Source organism: Genypterus blacodes, unplaced genomic scaffold (assembly GCF_046128005.1).
Source record: "Genypterus blacodes isolate CSIRO-AG114 ecotype Tasmania unplaced genomic scaffold, CSIRO-AGI_Gbla_v1 ptg000185l_1, whole genome shotgun sequence".
Taxonomy (NCBI): domain Eukaryota; kingdom Metazoa; phylum Chordata; class Actinopteri; order Ophidiiformes; family Ophidiidae; genus Genypterus; species Genypterus blacodes.
The window spans coordinates 2,504,619-2,517,919 of record NW_027466986.1 but is presented as its reverse complement, the minus strand read 5'-3'; the positions used below and the strand labels follow the sequence as shown (position 1 = coordinate 2,517,919).

Here is a 13,301-nt window from a genome sequence, read left to right as displayed (position 1 = left end):
AAAACCCATAACCGCCTCGCCAGCAGCTGTGTTTAACTGGTAATGAAACGTGCCTGCAGGAGATTAATCCGAGCGTAAATCAAGACGTCTTTAATCTCGCAGCTTTAACGTTTATACACTCGCTAGTCTCGTGATTTTCTCGAGCTGCCGCACTTTTCTCAGAGCTCGGACAAACCTCAGAAGTGAATCAGAGCAGCCACGTCTACCTCTCACTCCAGTGCAGGATAAACTAGGCTGAGTATCTGTGTTGCCCCACTTTGAGGAGCACTTCCTCCATTTTAGGCTTCTGGTCTATTTCTGTCCCCGGAACCGGCTTTGATCTGGTTTGTTTGTGCATCAATCAAAGCTAATGGTCGGCAAAGTGATTCACTCGTTAATGGCCTGATGAAGAGCAGAGATGTGATACGAATCAATACAAGCATACCTCCGCCAAATCCACTCCTTCCTTTTGGAACCGGGTCAACAAACGGATATTTACTTCACTCACACACTGTGTTGTTTCTTCTCTGATCAGATTTGATGATCTTCTTCTTCTCTGACTCTCTGTCTCTGTTTGTTCTTTCAGGAACAAGAAGAGAACAAAAGTGCGACTAGTTGGCCAGAGTTCTACATTGATCAGCTCAATTCAATGGCAGCTGTAAGTAACAACAAGCAGAAATGAGTTAGGAATGATAGAAACTGTGTCCGTCTCCAGGTGGGGACGCTCACAGCGAGCAGGAGTCTGAGCTCTGATGCTGTTATATGCTTCATCCAACAGAGAACGACCCTCCTCGCTCTGGAGAAAGAAGACGAGGAGGAGAGGAACAAAACCATAGAGAGCCTGAAGACGGCTCTGAGGACGCAGCCCATGAGGTGGACACACACACACATACACATACACACACACACACACACACTCGCACGCACAGAGACAGACAGACAGATACACAGACAGATAAACAGACAGAGACACAGACAGACAGACAGATACACAGACAGATCGATACACAGACAGACAGAGACACAGACAGACAGACAGATACACAGACAGACAGACACAGACAGACAGAGACACAGACAGACAGACAGATACACAGACAGACAGAGACACAGACAGACAGACAGATACACAGACAGACAGACAGACACAGACAGACAGACACAGACAGACAGACAGAGACACAGACACAGACAGACAGACAGACAGACAGATACACAGACAGACAGATACACAGTCAGACAGATACACAGATAGACAGATACACAAACACACAGAGACACAGACAGACAGACAGAGACACAGACAGAGAGATACACAGACAGACAGATACACAAACACACAGAGACACAGACAGACAGAAAGACAGAGACTTAGACAGACAGAGACACAAACACACAGATACAGACAGACAGAGACACACACAGACAGACAGACAGACAGAGACACAGACAGACAAACAGACAGACAGACAGACACACACACACACTTCCCCTCTTCTTTCTCATCTCTCTTTTCTCTTCATGTAATGTCAACAATCTCCTTTCATTTGATCTTCTCTTCTCTCGTCGTCTTCACTTCTCTCTTCCTCACTGCGGAAAACGATTCCCGTTAACACACTCGCTAATGCTGCACAGTTTTGGTCGATTTGTCGTCCATGTGAATAAATGGAAGAGGGAAACTTTTCCTTTGCATTTTAGGGGAAGCCGAGCAAACGTCACCTTTGTTCACCTGATTCATTTCACATCTGGGCACATTTCAGTGAAGCTTCAGCTAAAAACCAGTAGAAACACACTTTGCAGTAAATGACATCACAGCTTTATTCCGAGACCTATTTGCTTTAAAACCAACGCATGCTGACTTGTTTGACTGGATGAAGTGATGACTAAAGCCCCGCGCTCGCTCCTCCCTCAGGTTCGTGACGCGCTTCATCGACCTGGACGGCCTGACGTGCGTGCTGAACTTCCTGAAGAGCATGGACTACGAGACCACCGAGTCGCAGATCCACACGTCGCTGATCGGCTGCATCAAGGCCCTGATGAACAACTCGCAGGGCCGCGCCCACGTCCTCTCGCACTCGGAGAGCATCAACATCATCGCCCAGAGCCTGGCCACGGAGAACATCAAGACCAAGGTGGCGGTGCTGGAGATCATGGGCGCCGTGTGCCTGGTACCCGGCGGGCACAAGAAGATCCTGGAGGCCATGCTGCACTACCAGCGCTTCGCCTGCGAGAGGACGCGCTTCCAGGTCTGTGGGAATTTCTTTAACAGCGTTCTCAGATAAAAAAACAACATTTAAAAGACGAAGATATGAGGATATTCACCACCTCGCTATCACTTCTCACTCCTCAGACTCTTATAAACGATCTGGACCGAAGCACCGGCCGATACCGAGACGAGGTCAGCCTGAAGACGGCCATCATGTCCTTCATAAACGCCGTGCTGAGTCAAGGCGCCGGAGAGGTGAAGAACACTTTTGATACTCCTCCTTCATCCGTGCATTGAAATCCATCAAGACGCGTTCTCATTATTTGTTTATTTATTTATGCAGGCAAGTTTGGAATTCCGTATCCATCTCCGATACGAGTTCCTCATGCTGGGAATTCAGCCGGTGATCGATAAACTGCGTTCCCACGAGAACTCCACGTTAGACAGGTGAGAGACGCAACGTTCCTCATTTAGTGAAGACGGAGAAATGTAATAATGCCTTCCCAGTATGTGAACGCTCCGCAGTCTCATCCAGTTGTCCCCTTCTCCCTCTCTCAGGCATTTAGACTACTTCGAGATGCTGCGGAATGAGGATGAGCTGGCTCTATCCAAACGCTTCGAGTCGGTGAGTAAAGAAAGGAAACGGTTTTGGACTTGACAGCATTTCTGAAACCTTTTTTTCCCCCACGCTGACGACGGGCCGCTTGCTTCCATCTCCCCGCTCCAGGTTCACATAGACACCAAGAGCGCCACGCAAGTCTTCGATCTCATCCGCAAGAAGATGAACCACACCGACGCATACCCGCACTTTATGTCCGTCCTGCATCACTGTCTCCTCATGCCACGTAAGTGTGTCCCCCGGAATGCTCCCGGGCCAAAAGAAACCATAAGAATGTTGACTCTGTCCGTGCGAAGTCTTGTAGAAATGCGATAAGCGCTTTTCCCAGCCGCACTCGATACTCGGCAGACAAACTCAGCCAGGTTTCTCGCATTCGGTCCAATCTAAAGCATCAGACATGGAGTCACAGGGAGGCAGTAACATTCCTCCGAGGTGCCACAGTCACTTTACTCTCCGCTCACCTTCTGCTCTTAAAGTCTGCACCTTCCGCCTTTTAACGAGACCCCCGTCTGCCACTTTCCCCCCAGGGATCCGGCGTAATTAGTGCTTCAGCCGCAGCTACTAGTTAACGCGGTTGTACAGGAGACTTAATAAAACGCAACGGTGCTTTAGAGGAAGAAGGAGAATGAGCGATGTCGCCTGATGTGATTTGATATATGTTTATTCCTCCCTCCCCCTCTCCAGACAAGCGCAGCGGCAACACAGTGCAGTACTGGCTGCTGCTGGACCGCATCGTCCAGCAGATGGTCCTGCAAAACGATAAAGATCACGACCCCGATGTGGCGCCACTGGAGAACTTCAACGTGAAGAACGTCGTCCGGATGTGAGTCCTGTCATTCCACCTCTTGGCGTTTCACCCCGGTGTGATAGCGGCAGCAGAGAGTTAACGGGGTTTGTGTCGTTCTTTGTCCAGGCTGGTCAACGAAAACGAGGTGAAGCAATGGAAAGAGCAGGCGGAGAAAATGAGAAAAGGTACGAACGACTGTAACGCCAGACCCAATACGTACGGGGATTTCGTACTTTTGTGTGACGCCACAGCCATGAACGCTCTGTCCTTCCCCCCCCAGAGCACCACGAGCTGCAGCAGAAGTTCGACAAGAAGGAGCGCGAGTGCGACGCCAAGACGCAGGAGAAGGAGGACATGATGCAGACGCTCAACAAGATGAAAGAGAAGCTGGAGAAGGAGAGCAGCGAGCACAAGAACGTCAAGCAGCAAGTGGCCGAGCTCAGCGCCCGACTGCACGAGCTCAGCACCGTACGGCCGACCTTTGACCTTCTCTCACATCTTGCCCTCCCATGTTGTGGTTGCGATAAGAAACATGTCCAACTTTCTCCCTTGTGATGTTTTTCTGTCCCGGCAGAGACAGGCCACCATGGTCCCCGGGGGTCCTCCCCTCCCCCCCGGCCCCCCTGGTGGCCCCGTGCCTCCCACGCCCGGCTTCGCGATGATACCTCCGCCTCCACCGCCTCCCGGGGGCATGATGCCTCCCCCTCCGCCGCCTCCGCCGCCTCCTCCCGGTGCCCCTCCTCCTCCCGGACGAGCGCCCATGGGGGGGATCCCTCCGCCCCCGGGAGCACCCATGGGCCCGGGGATGAAGATGAAGGCCATCCCCCAGCCGACGAACCCCCTCAAGTCCTTCAACTGGTCTAAACTAGCTGAGGTGAGCGTCACGGAGACGAAGGACGTCAAAGGGTTCCTCTTGTTTCTGTGATGAGCGCTAAACTGTGACCTTGTCCTCCGCTCAGAATAAACTGGAGGGCACAGTTTGGATGGAGGTGGACGACGCCAAGGTCTTCAAAGTGCTAGACCTGGACGACATCGAGAAGACCTTCTCCGCCTACCAGAGACAGCAGGTACTGCCCCCTCCCCTCCCCCCCCCGCTCCGCTCCCCGTCTGTGCGTCCTCTCGTGTCGCCGAGGGGCCATCATCATCATCATCATCATCATCATCATCATCATCATCAAGGCTTCATTTTGCATTTTGTGTTCAGATTGTGTAAAAAGACATTTCTGCTCTCTTGCAACATTTGATTTCTTAATTACAAAGCGTAGAGAGAGAGAGAGAGAGAGAGAGAGAGAGAGTGTTAGTGGAGGCGCAGGGAGACGGATCCACGCTTGAAACGCCGTCTCACACCTCGCATCCTGAGTGGAATGCTTGTCTGTGTGGTTTAGATCTTTGCTGCTGTGCCAGATTGAAACATGCATGAGTGAGCTTAAGTTAGTTTAATATTTTAACCCCGGAAAAATCAGCCACCGCATCCTCGTCTCGTCTTTTGCTTCCGGTAACATCTAAAAGCGTTCTCTTTGAGGCGGCGACGCTCAAACTAGACGCACTCGACCGACCGCATTCTTTTGTGCGCAGCATGCCGGAGCGATGAGCACGTCACCATGCAACACCCGCACGCTCGCTCGCTCGCTCACGCCAACGCCACTGCACACACACACACCCTCACATTTAAACCAGCTTGATTGATTTGATTTGATTTGGGCTGCAATCACATAACAGCTTTACTTATTCTAATGAGTGCTTCCGTCTTCCTTGCTTCCTGCCTGCATTTTTAGGACTTCTTAACGATCAATAACATCAAACAGGTGAGTGCACGTACGCTTACGGTCCGTATACAGACTCTTCTCCTCCTTTGTAGTCCTGTGTCTTCGTTTTTGAAGTCGTCTTCCGATGTTTGTTTCCCCCACATCGTGTTTATCTGTGCTCGTGAACCTGAGCTTCCTGTGAGACTGTGGTCCAGATCTTTTCAATGTAGGTTTGGATGTTGGAGCATGCGTCTGTCCCTTTTGCATCTGTTACCAGTGTGTGTCTGTGTGTGTGTGTGTGTGTGTATGACTGACTGACACTCAAACCCAAGTGTTAACGTGTGCAAACTGTCTCTCTGCACCGTCTCACCCTCTTTGTCGCTCCGCTCGCAGAAAGAGGCAGAAGACGACACGCTCAGCTCCAAAAAGGTCAAGGAGCTGTCGGTCATCGACGGCCGCCGAGCCCAAAACTGCAACATCCTGCTGTCACGGTAACGGAAACGTTGTTGTTTTGGATCATCCTTTAAGTGTTGGATAGTATTGTCGCATCACACATCTAAAACAACTTCCTGTTCCTGTTTGTGGATGATGTTATTGATGTCATTGCTCGATTCAGGCTGAAGCTCTCAAACGAGGAGATCAAGCGAGCCATTCTGACCATGGACGAGCAGGAGGACCTCCCTAAAGACATGCTGGAGCAGGTACGCCCTCTCCTCTTTCTCCACGTTCACAATCGGTCGCTACTCAGCCGCCGCCGACGACACAATCCTCATCCGCTTTGTTCTCCTCGGTCCAGCTGCTGAAGTTCGTCCCGGAGAAGAGCGACGTGGATCTGCTGGAGGAGCACAAACACGAGCTGGACCGAATGGCCAAACCGGACCGCTTCCTCTACGAAATGAGCCGGTAGGGAGCCCCTATCTAAAAATACATCCTTCCTTTTAAAGAAAAAATGAAGTCACAACGGCCGATCGTCCGGCTGACAAACAAAGAGCCGTTGTTTGTTTGCTCTTTGCTCAAAATGACACATGGCTTTCTACTTAGCGAGGAACAATGGCCGTCTCTGCACATCAGCATGTTTGTAAATCGCATTAACCAGTTAGGAGTCTGCGTCCGCTGCGTTTGCGTCGCACTTTCGTGAGCCGCAAGGAACAAATGAACTCGGAACATAACGCTTACAACCATAAATGCTTCAAAGATCCTCATAAATAACAACTGTAGAGCGAGGGAGGGGGGAAAACAATGGATGACTTCACTCTCTGATGTCGCAGTGAAGTCTTCAGCGTGTTTGTCTTGTTTTGTGGTGGAGGTTTGAAGGTTCCGTTCATCAGCCGCAGCGTCTGAGCTTCACAGTCTGAAGCCCCGACGGCCAAACAAAGCGCTGCCAAAAATAAGCTCACGGGCCGCTCGCTCCAGAACACTGAACGTGTTTGTGGCTTTTTTGTCTATATTGGTGGATCTCTTGTGTTTATAATTTATTCTCTCTCTCCCTCTCTCTCTCTCTCTCTCTCTGTGTGTGTGTGACGTGCCTTTTCCATTTCCCCTCCAGGATAAACCACTACCAGCAGAGGCTGCAGTCTTTGTACTTCAAAAAGAAGTTTGCAGAGAGGATAGCAGAGATCAAACCCAAAGTGGAAGGTGGGAAAAGGCTGGAGTGATGTCATCTATTCCCATATGCACTATAAGGACGGGGATGATTCCTGCTGTTCATTTATTATTGACGAGCTTTGCATTGACTTGACTGAGATTTCCTTTTCCTCTACAGTGAAGTCTTATGTTCCTGTCTGTGTCCACATTGAAGTGTAACCTGCGTTTTCATGTGTCAGCTCTCACTAAAGCCTCTAAGGAGGTTTTACACAGCCGGAGCCTGAAGCAGCTGCTGGAGGTGGTGTTGGCCTTTGGGAACTACATGAACAAGGGCCAGAGGGGGAACGCGTACGGCTTCAAGGTGTCTTCGCTCAACAAGATCGGCGACACCAAATCCAGCATCGACAAGTACGAAACGCTTCATCCGCAAAAATGGTCTGAATTCCTCGTCGTTGCTCAGTGTGATTAATGCGTCGCGTCTTTACAGGAACATCACTCTGCTGCACTACCTGATCACCATCCTGGAGAAGAAATACCCCAAAGTGCTGATGTTCCAGGAGGACCTGCAGAGCGTCCCGGATGCAGCTAAAGTCAAGTAGGTGTTGCCGTGGAGATCCAGCCCGCTCGTCTTTCAAACTGTATCGTTGTGTTTTCAGGCCTTTGTCAACCATTTGATCTCTTGTACCGCTTTCTGCAGTATGACCGAGCTGGAGAAGGACATCGGCAACATGCGCAGCGGCCTGAAGAGCGTGGAGAGCGTGAGTGCAGAGATCGACCCCAGAGCAGAGACGTTGGTAATGTGGAGTTTCTCCAATGCAGGCTCACGTTTTCGCTTTCTCGCCCTCGCAGGAGCTGGACTACCAGAAGAAGCGGCCGCAGGAGTTCGGCGACAAGTTTGTGTCGGTGGTGAGCCAGTTCATCACCGTGGCCAGCTTCAGCTTCTCCGACGTGGAGGACTCGCTCGCCGAGGCCAAAGAACTGGTACGTGTGTGTGTGTGTGTGTGTGTGTGTGTGACCTGCGTGGCTCCTCTCTACCAGAATGCTTAAAAAGTGAAAACACAAACTTGTAAACGGCATCCGTTTCCTCTTTCGAGCAGCTGCTTCTGCCACTTACTGACCTCGTCTGTCACCTCGGTAGGAAATCGAACAGCGGGGACTCGAGTGTTTCAGCTTCCTGCCCTTTATTGCTCTGTCCGTTTGTGTCCATGTGTGCGGGTCAAAGGTGCCAGGAACACGAGCAGAGGCGTAGATGCGATTGTACAGAATAGAATCATTCTAGTCTAACGAGTACATTTGTAGATTTGTTTTTGAGACTAAAACTTGAGAATCTTCACTTCAAAAGACAAAACAACGGCCCGGTCCCCCCTTCAGAGTCTGTGCCTGATCTAAGTACACCGCTTGTCACCAGGGCAATCTGTGAATCATTGACATGTTCTGACCCCGCAGCTAAGCGTTGGGGAATGTTAACACCGCGCATCGATTATTGGTGAAGGGGCTCCGCGTATCTGCTCTGTGGAGCTCCTCGTTAACCTACACCTCCCCCTTTTGAAGGTATATGTTCTCAGCAGGACGCCACATCTGGATGTCCTCGTCTTGCAAAATAACCCAACAAACACGTCACCTTAATTTGCACTCTGGCTCCGGCATCTGGCCTCGGCTGTAATCAGCAGCCGGCCAGATCTGGGTTGGCGAGAGCTTCAAAGCCGGAGCGTCGGTGCCCTGCTCTGATTTCAAAGAGTCGGAGACCTAATGAGTCGCCTGTAAAAAGGTCAAAGACGTGAGGGAACCATGGCCCGACCCTAACCCCCGCCCCTTGTTTGTCCCCCCTGTGTCTTCTTCTCTGTCCTCTTGCAGTTCCTGAAGACAGTGAAGCACTTTGGCGAGGACCCCGGCAGGATGCAGCCCGATGAGTTCTTCGGCATCTTCGACCAGTTCCTGCAGTCGTTCGCCGAGGCGCAGCAGGAGAACGAGAACATGCGGAAGCGCAAAGAGGAGGAGGAGCGGCGGGCCAAAATGGAAGCGCAGGTACGTAGAAGAAGAAGAAGAAGAAGAAGAAGAAGAATACATCATGTCCCAAATCGATCAAAGCAATTTCATGTTTTCCTTTTGCTCCCTCAGCTCAAGGAACAGAGGGAGAAGGAGCGGAAGGCGCGGAAGGCCAAGGCCAACGGGGAGGACGACGGAGGCGAGTTCGACGACCTGGTCTCGGCGCTGCGGTCGGGCGAGGTCTTCGACAAGGATCTGTCCAAGATGAAGCGCAACCGCAAGCGCATCAACAGCCAGAACTCTGACTCCGCAGCCAGGGAGCGGCCGGTCACCAAGCTCAACTTCTGAGCTCGACTCGACGTCACCGCTCACCATTTTTTCTTCTTCTTCTTCTACCACTTCAGCCCCCCCCCTTCACTGGTTTCTCTCTAGGTCGGACTGACACACACACACACACATTCCACACCACCCGCCGCCATCCCCACCCAGCTCGGCTTCAGTAAACCGCGGCCTTGACACGTAGCTGCAGAACCATAGACGACACGTTTTAGACCTTTTATCCTCTTTCTTTCTTTCTTTCTTTCTTTCTTTCCACGTTATAAACGGAGCAGAAGCCCAAAGCTGTTTTTTTTTTTTTGTTCTACGTGACCAAATCTGACGGTCAGACAAAACACACTGAGGGGGGTAAAGAAGAAGAAACGCCGCACCAGAGCAGGACGTTTGTACCCGCCAGGCCAGGGACGGAGGAAACGCCCCGAGTTTGTTTGATAGGAAGCCGTTCTGTGCTGCTTTTCTACGTCAGAGTCTCCGTGTGCACAGGACGACACGTGCAGCTACCAAGACTACCGCTTCAGGTTGCTCGACGCACGATCTGGACAGGAAGGTGATTCCATTTGATAAGAAACGAACGGGGGTTGGGCAGGAGCATTTTGTACGGAATGAATTCGTAGCTGAGAAGGAGAACCCGACGCTCCTCTTTGGCTTCGAAATCCCAAAGAGACGCAGCTCAGCAGGAGTGTATGGGTCTTTTTGTTTTTTTTATAATTCAATATGATGATTGACATGCAGCATTTTATGTACCTGACCACCGTTTTTGTTTCATTTTGAGCGTTTCCCTGTTAAGAGCTGGCCTTAACTCTGTTGACTTTAATTGTTGAGTGGGTACTCTCCAGGCCCGGGCCTCATCTGCAATTACTCAACAAGTGCGGACACTCGCATCATAGATGACATATACAGTATCTATATATAAATATATATATAAGGTTTCGTGCTTACACATGCACACGTTAGTCATAATTCCATGCTAAACGCTATTAAAACTCCAGGTATCGTACACGCCTGTGATGGGAGTGCCCTCCTTTAAGTTGATGTGGGGATGGTTGAACTGTTTCACCTGCAGTGTGGCTGGATTTACACTGAGACATCTTAACAAGCAGAACTCCAATTCTGATCCACATGCGATGTTTCTCCCGTCTGATGAAACGTCACATGTGGAAACGTAAAGCGAGTGAATCCATCCAGTGCCTGAGAACTGTCATTGGAATTTATAATTTATATATCTTCCCTTTCATTGTAAGAAGGCCTGAGGTAATAAATGGGAGAAAACAGTTTGGTTCACCTTTTTATTGCCATTGTTTCTATTTTAAAACCAAAGTCATGCCTGTGACTGGATCCCAAACAGGTCAACTGGCGCCGCCAAGTGGCCAGAAATTGCAAGTGAACAACACCCGATTTCCACTCACCTCCACAAAATCTAATCATTTATTAGAACAGAAGAGATTTATATATTGGCGGATAATTTAATCTGAAATGAAAACCAATAAATGAAGCTTTAAAGACATCATTTCTTCACATACCACAGATTATACTTCCTTTTGTGGACAGTAGCCATAGCGACAGACTTTTCTCCGGGCTATAATTATCACATTAAGGTAATGATACTGCAAACTTCATGAACTATGAGTCAATGTTCAAACTAATTGTAATCACATCTGACATTCAGTACAAACACGTCTAATGGAATGCAGGCGTGCGTAGGTTCTCTTTTACGTTTGCGTGCCGATCCTCCACTCCGGTCTCACTTCAGCAGAAACCCGTGAGCCAGCTCGTCGTCTGCTTCTCGCACAAAGCGTGAAACTCCGGTGTAGACGGCTCTGCCCGACACCTCCACCACCACGGCCTTGAAGTCTCCACACTGAACTTCCTGAAGAGGTCGAACGTCAACACACAAACAAGGAGAATCCACCATTAGAGCAACAACTCGGTTTTTGCTGCTATAAATGTGTGTTTGATTTGACTTCTAACAGCGGAGAGACGACCAATGCCATCTAGTGACAAATCCTGGAACTACATCGACGTTTTTGACCCCAACAATGATTGAATGTTCTCTTATTCACTGCTGGAAGTCTCCTCATGGCACAGACAGATGTTCTGATTACAGTTGCAGGTTGAGGTTTGACAAATTAACCGTTTGTTCCACTCTTGCCTTCTTATCGCCACGGTGAACATGGGAGGATGACGGTGTGTTTCCACTGATGCCGTACCTGAACAGCTTTTCCTGTAAACCGGGACCCAGTCGCGCCACTCTGAAAGGTCCTGACCTGGTCCAGCTTGATGAGACCCTTGTGGTACTGCAGAGCCACTCGAGCCGTGACGCCCGAACCCGTAGGGCTTCTGTCCACCTGCCGAAACGGGATTCAAACCATTTCATCGCTCGAAATCTGTTTTTTTAAACGCTTGAAATGACAAAAGCTTGCGTTTTAAAATACCTGAGCCTCTGCGAACACACAGACATTGGCGGTGGGCTCGGAGGAATAAGCGTCACTCCCGTCTGTGAGGATGGTGCCGTAGAGGAAGGCCAGATCATCGCTGGTCGGGTGGTGCAGCTTCACCTGTCGAGGAGAACGAGGTTTGCTGAGAAACATCTCATCCTGGTTGCTCTATGCTGCACAGTTTGGACTCCCTTACCTGAGATTTGACAGCTTTGGTCACTGCGGTTGCCACGTCAACCAGATCTCGAGTCCTGGACTTGTTCACGTCCAGGCCAAACGTTTGGGCGCTGACGAAGGCGTAGAAAGCTCCTCCATAGCTTATGTCCACCAGAACCTCACCAAAGCCTTCAACCGTCACGGTCACATCTGGCAAACATGTGGGCGTTCAGCTAGATCTTCTCTATCAAATCTTTCCTATCTACCAAATGATAGTAATCAAGCAGTCCAACCTGTAGCGAATGCAAACGCCGGCACGCTGAGGAACCTCACTGCTCCCGTTTTCCCGTTAGAATACTCGACAAACGCCTTGACCAGACCGCAGGGACAGTGGATGTTCACTTGCGTCTCCGGCGACTGAGGCTCCTTCACCAGCTTGTAGTCGACGGCGAAGCGGCCCAGAGCGATGACGGCGTGTCCACACATGGTGCTGTAGCCCTCATTATGCATGAAGAGCACTCCCAGGTGGGCGTCGGGCATCTCGCTGTCCACGATCAGGGCGCCGTACATGTCGTAGTGGCCCCGGGGCTCGTACATCAGCATCCTCCTCAGGTGGTCCAGCTGGCCCCTGACGTAGCGCCGCTTGGCCAGCACGCTGTCACCTTTGACCTCTGGGTAGCCGCTGAGGACAATGCGCAAAGGCTCGCCGCCGGTATGCATGTCGACCACAGAGAGCACGTCTCCGTCATTGGGTGGAAGCTCCATTTCCATTGTTTCTATTTAAAAAAAATCAAAATCAAAAAATCATTACACATGTGATGCTTGCTGCTATGGAAACCATTAATGGTTGCTTGTGGATTTTTCAGTTTATACTTTTTTTGTTTATATTGTCTGTAGGATTCCTGGTATAGTTCCCAATCGAAGTTCATGGAAGTTAGTGGGCAGGTTGGTCACGCTCCAGGGAAGCACAGGACGACATTTGGACATTTCACAACAAACAATGAAGAGATTCTATGTTCAGTTCATGAAACAGCCGCATTAAGATGAAATAGACGCAGACATTGTTGCATCTGTTCCGTCAACAGGTCCTCAAACATGGTTCACTTTATAAAAGAAGACGTTTTAAAAAAAGTCCAGACTTTGTTTTGACTTTTGTATTTTTAACTGGATAGGTAAAGATACTTTTAGGGTTTGTTTAAGAATCAGAAATATGTGTTGATAATGATTGTTTAGAGTAACTATTGATCTTACTCACCTGGACCTTCGGCACGTATAGTCAACTGGTGAGTTAATGAGTTTGACGAGCTAACTAGCTAGCGAGCAAAACATTACGTCACACTCGCGTCCACGAAGGCCCAGCCGAAGTTCAGGCTCAGTGATACTTTCCGCGTGCGCTTTCGCATACGACCGGTAGTCACGACGATAGTACTTCTGGTAAGGACGAGAGGGTTCAAAATAAAAGCGCAAT

The 13,301-nt window shown here is 49.9% G+C and overlaps 2 protein-coding genes across 7 annotated transcripts in view; one reads left to right on the top strand and one right to left on the bottom strand.

Moving 5' to 3' along the window:
* daam1b (dishevelled associated activator of morphogenesis 1b) overlaps window positions 1–10,513 on the top strand; it is a 38,587-nt gene extending 28,074 nt beyond the window's left edge. For 4 of the 5 annotated variants that reach the window (XM_076167984.1, XM_076167985.1, XM_076167987.1 and 1 more), the window contains 23 exons: window positions 566–637; window positions 758–852; window positions 1,892–2,225; window positions 2,330–2,440; window positions 2,529–2,632; window positions 2,744–2,810; window positions 2,913–3,030; window positions 3,489–3,627; window positions 3,718–3,776; window positions 3,872–4,059; window positions 4,166–4,465; window positions 4,551–4,658; window positions 5,367–5,396; window positions 5,730–5,827; window positions 5,953–6,037; window positions 6,133–6,239; window positions 6,883–6,971; window positions 7,160–7,328; window positions 7,408–7,515; window positions 7,618–7,678; window positions 7,770–7,901; window positions 8,775–8,945; window positions 9,039–10,513. In XM_076167984.1, the coding sequence (XP_076024099.1) occupies window positions 566–637; window positions 758–852; window positions 1,892–2,225; window positions 2,330–2,440; window positions 2,529–2,632; window positions 2,744–2,810; window positions 2,913–3,030; window positions 3,489–3,627; window positions 3,718–3,776; window positions 3,872–4,059; window positions 4,166–4,465; window positions 4,551–4,658; window positions 5,367–5,396; window positions 5,730–5,827; window positions 5,953–6,037; window positions 6,133–6,239; window positions 6,883–6,971; window positions 7,160–7,328; window positions 7,408–7,515; window positions 7,618–7,678; window positions 7,770–7,901; window positions 8,775–8,945; window positions 9,039–9,254 (2,961 nt within the window). In that variant the 3' untranslated portion in view covers window positions 9,255–10,513. The remainder of the gene's footprint in view (window positions 1–565; window positions 638–757; window positions 853–1,891; window positions 2,226–2,329; window positions 2,441–2,528; window positions 2,633–2,743; window positions 2,811–2,912; window positions 3,031–3,488; window positions 3,628–3,717; window positions 3,777–3,871; window positions 4,060–4,165; window positions 4,466–4,550; window positions 4,659–5,366; window positions 5,397–5,729; window positions 5,828–5,952; window positions 6,038–6,132; window positions 6,240–6,882; window positions 6,972–7,159; window positions 7,329–7,407; window positions 7,516–7,617; window positions 7,679–7,769; window positions 7,902–8,774; window positions 8,946–9,038) is intronic. The other variant, XM_076167988.1, reaches the window with a different exon arrangement.
* Window positions 10,514–10,524: 11 nt separating this feature from the next.
* l3hypdh (trans-L-3-hydroxyproline dehydratase) lies at window positions 10,525–13,228 on the bottom strand. Of its 2 annotated transcripts, XM_076167990.1 has the most exons (7): window positions 13,089–13,228; window positions 12,707–12,788; window positions 12,127–12,609; window positions 11,874–12,043; window positions 11,675–11,797; window positions 11,450–11,587; window positions 10,525–11,109 (listed from the first exon to the last, which is right to left on the bottom strand). In XM_076167990.1, exons 3-7 carry the CDS (start codon window positions 12,602–12,604, stop codon window positions 10,984–10,986), a joined length of 1,035 nt encoding a protein of 344 aa, XP_076024105.1. In that variant the 5' UTR covers window positions 12,605–12,609; window positions 12,707–12,788; window positions 13,089–13,228; the 3' UTR covers window positions 10,525–10,983. The 2 variants fall into 2 exon arrangements, with proteins under 2 accessions (XP_076024105.1, XP_076024104.1); XM_076167989.1 differs by lacking the exon at window positions 12,707–12,788.
* Window positions 13,229–13,301: the final 73 nt, after the last annotated feature.

Coding starts and splice junctions, on each gene's coding strand:
- l3hypdh (XM_076167990.1), bottom strand. CDS start 12,604: ATGGAAATGGAGCTTCCACCCAATGACGGAGACGTGCTCTCTGTGGTC. Junction 12,044..12,126: donor GGCGTTTGCATTCGCTACAG/GTTGGACTGCTT, acceptor CATGTTTGCCAG/ATGTGACCGTGACGGTTGAA. Junction 11,588..11,674: donor GTGTGTTCGCAGAGGCTCAG/GTATTTTAAAAC, acceptor CCGTTTCGGCAG/GTGGACAGAAGCCCTACGGG.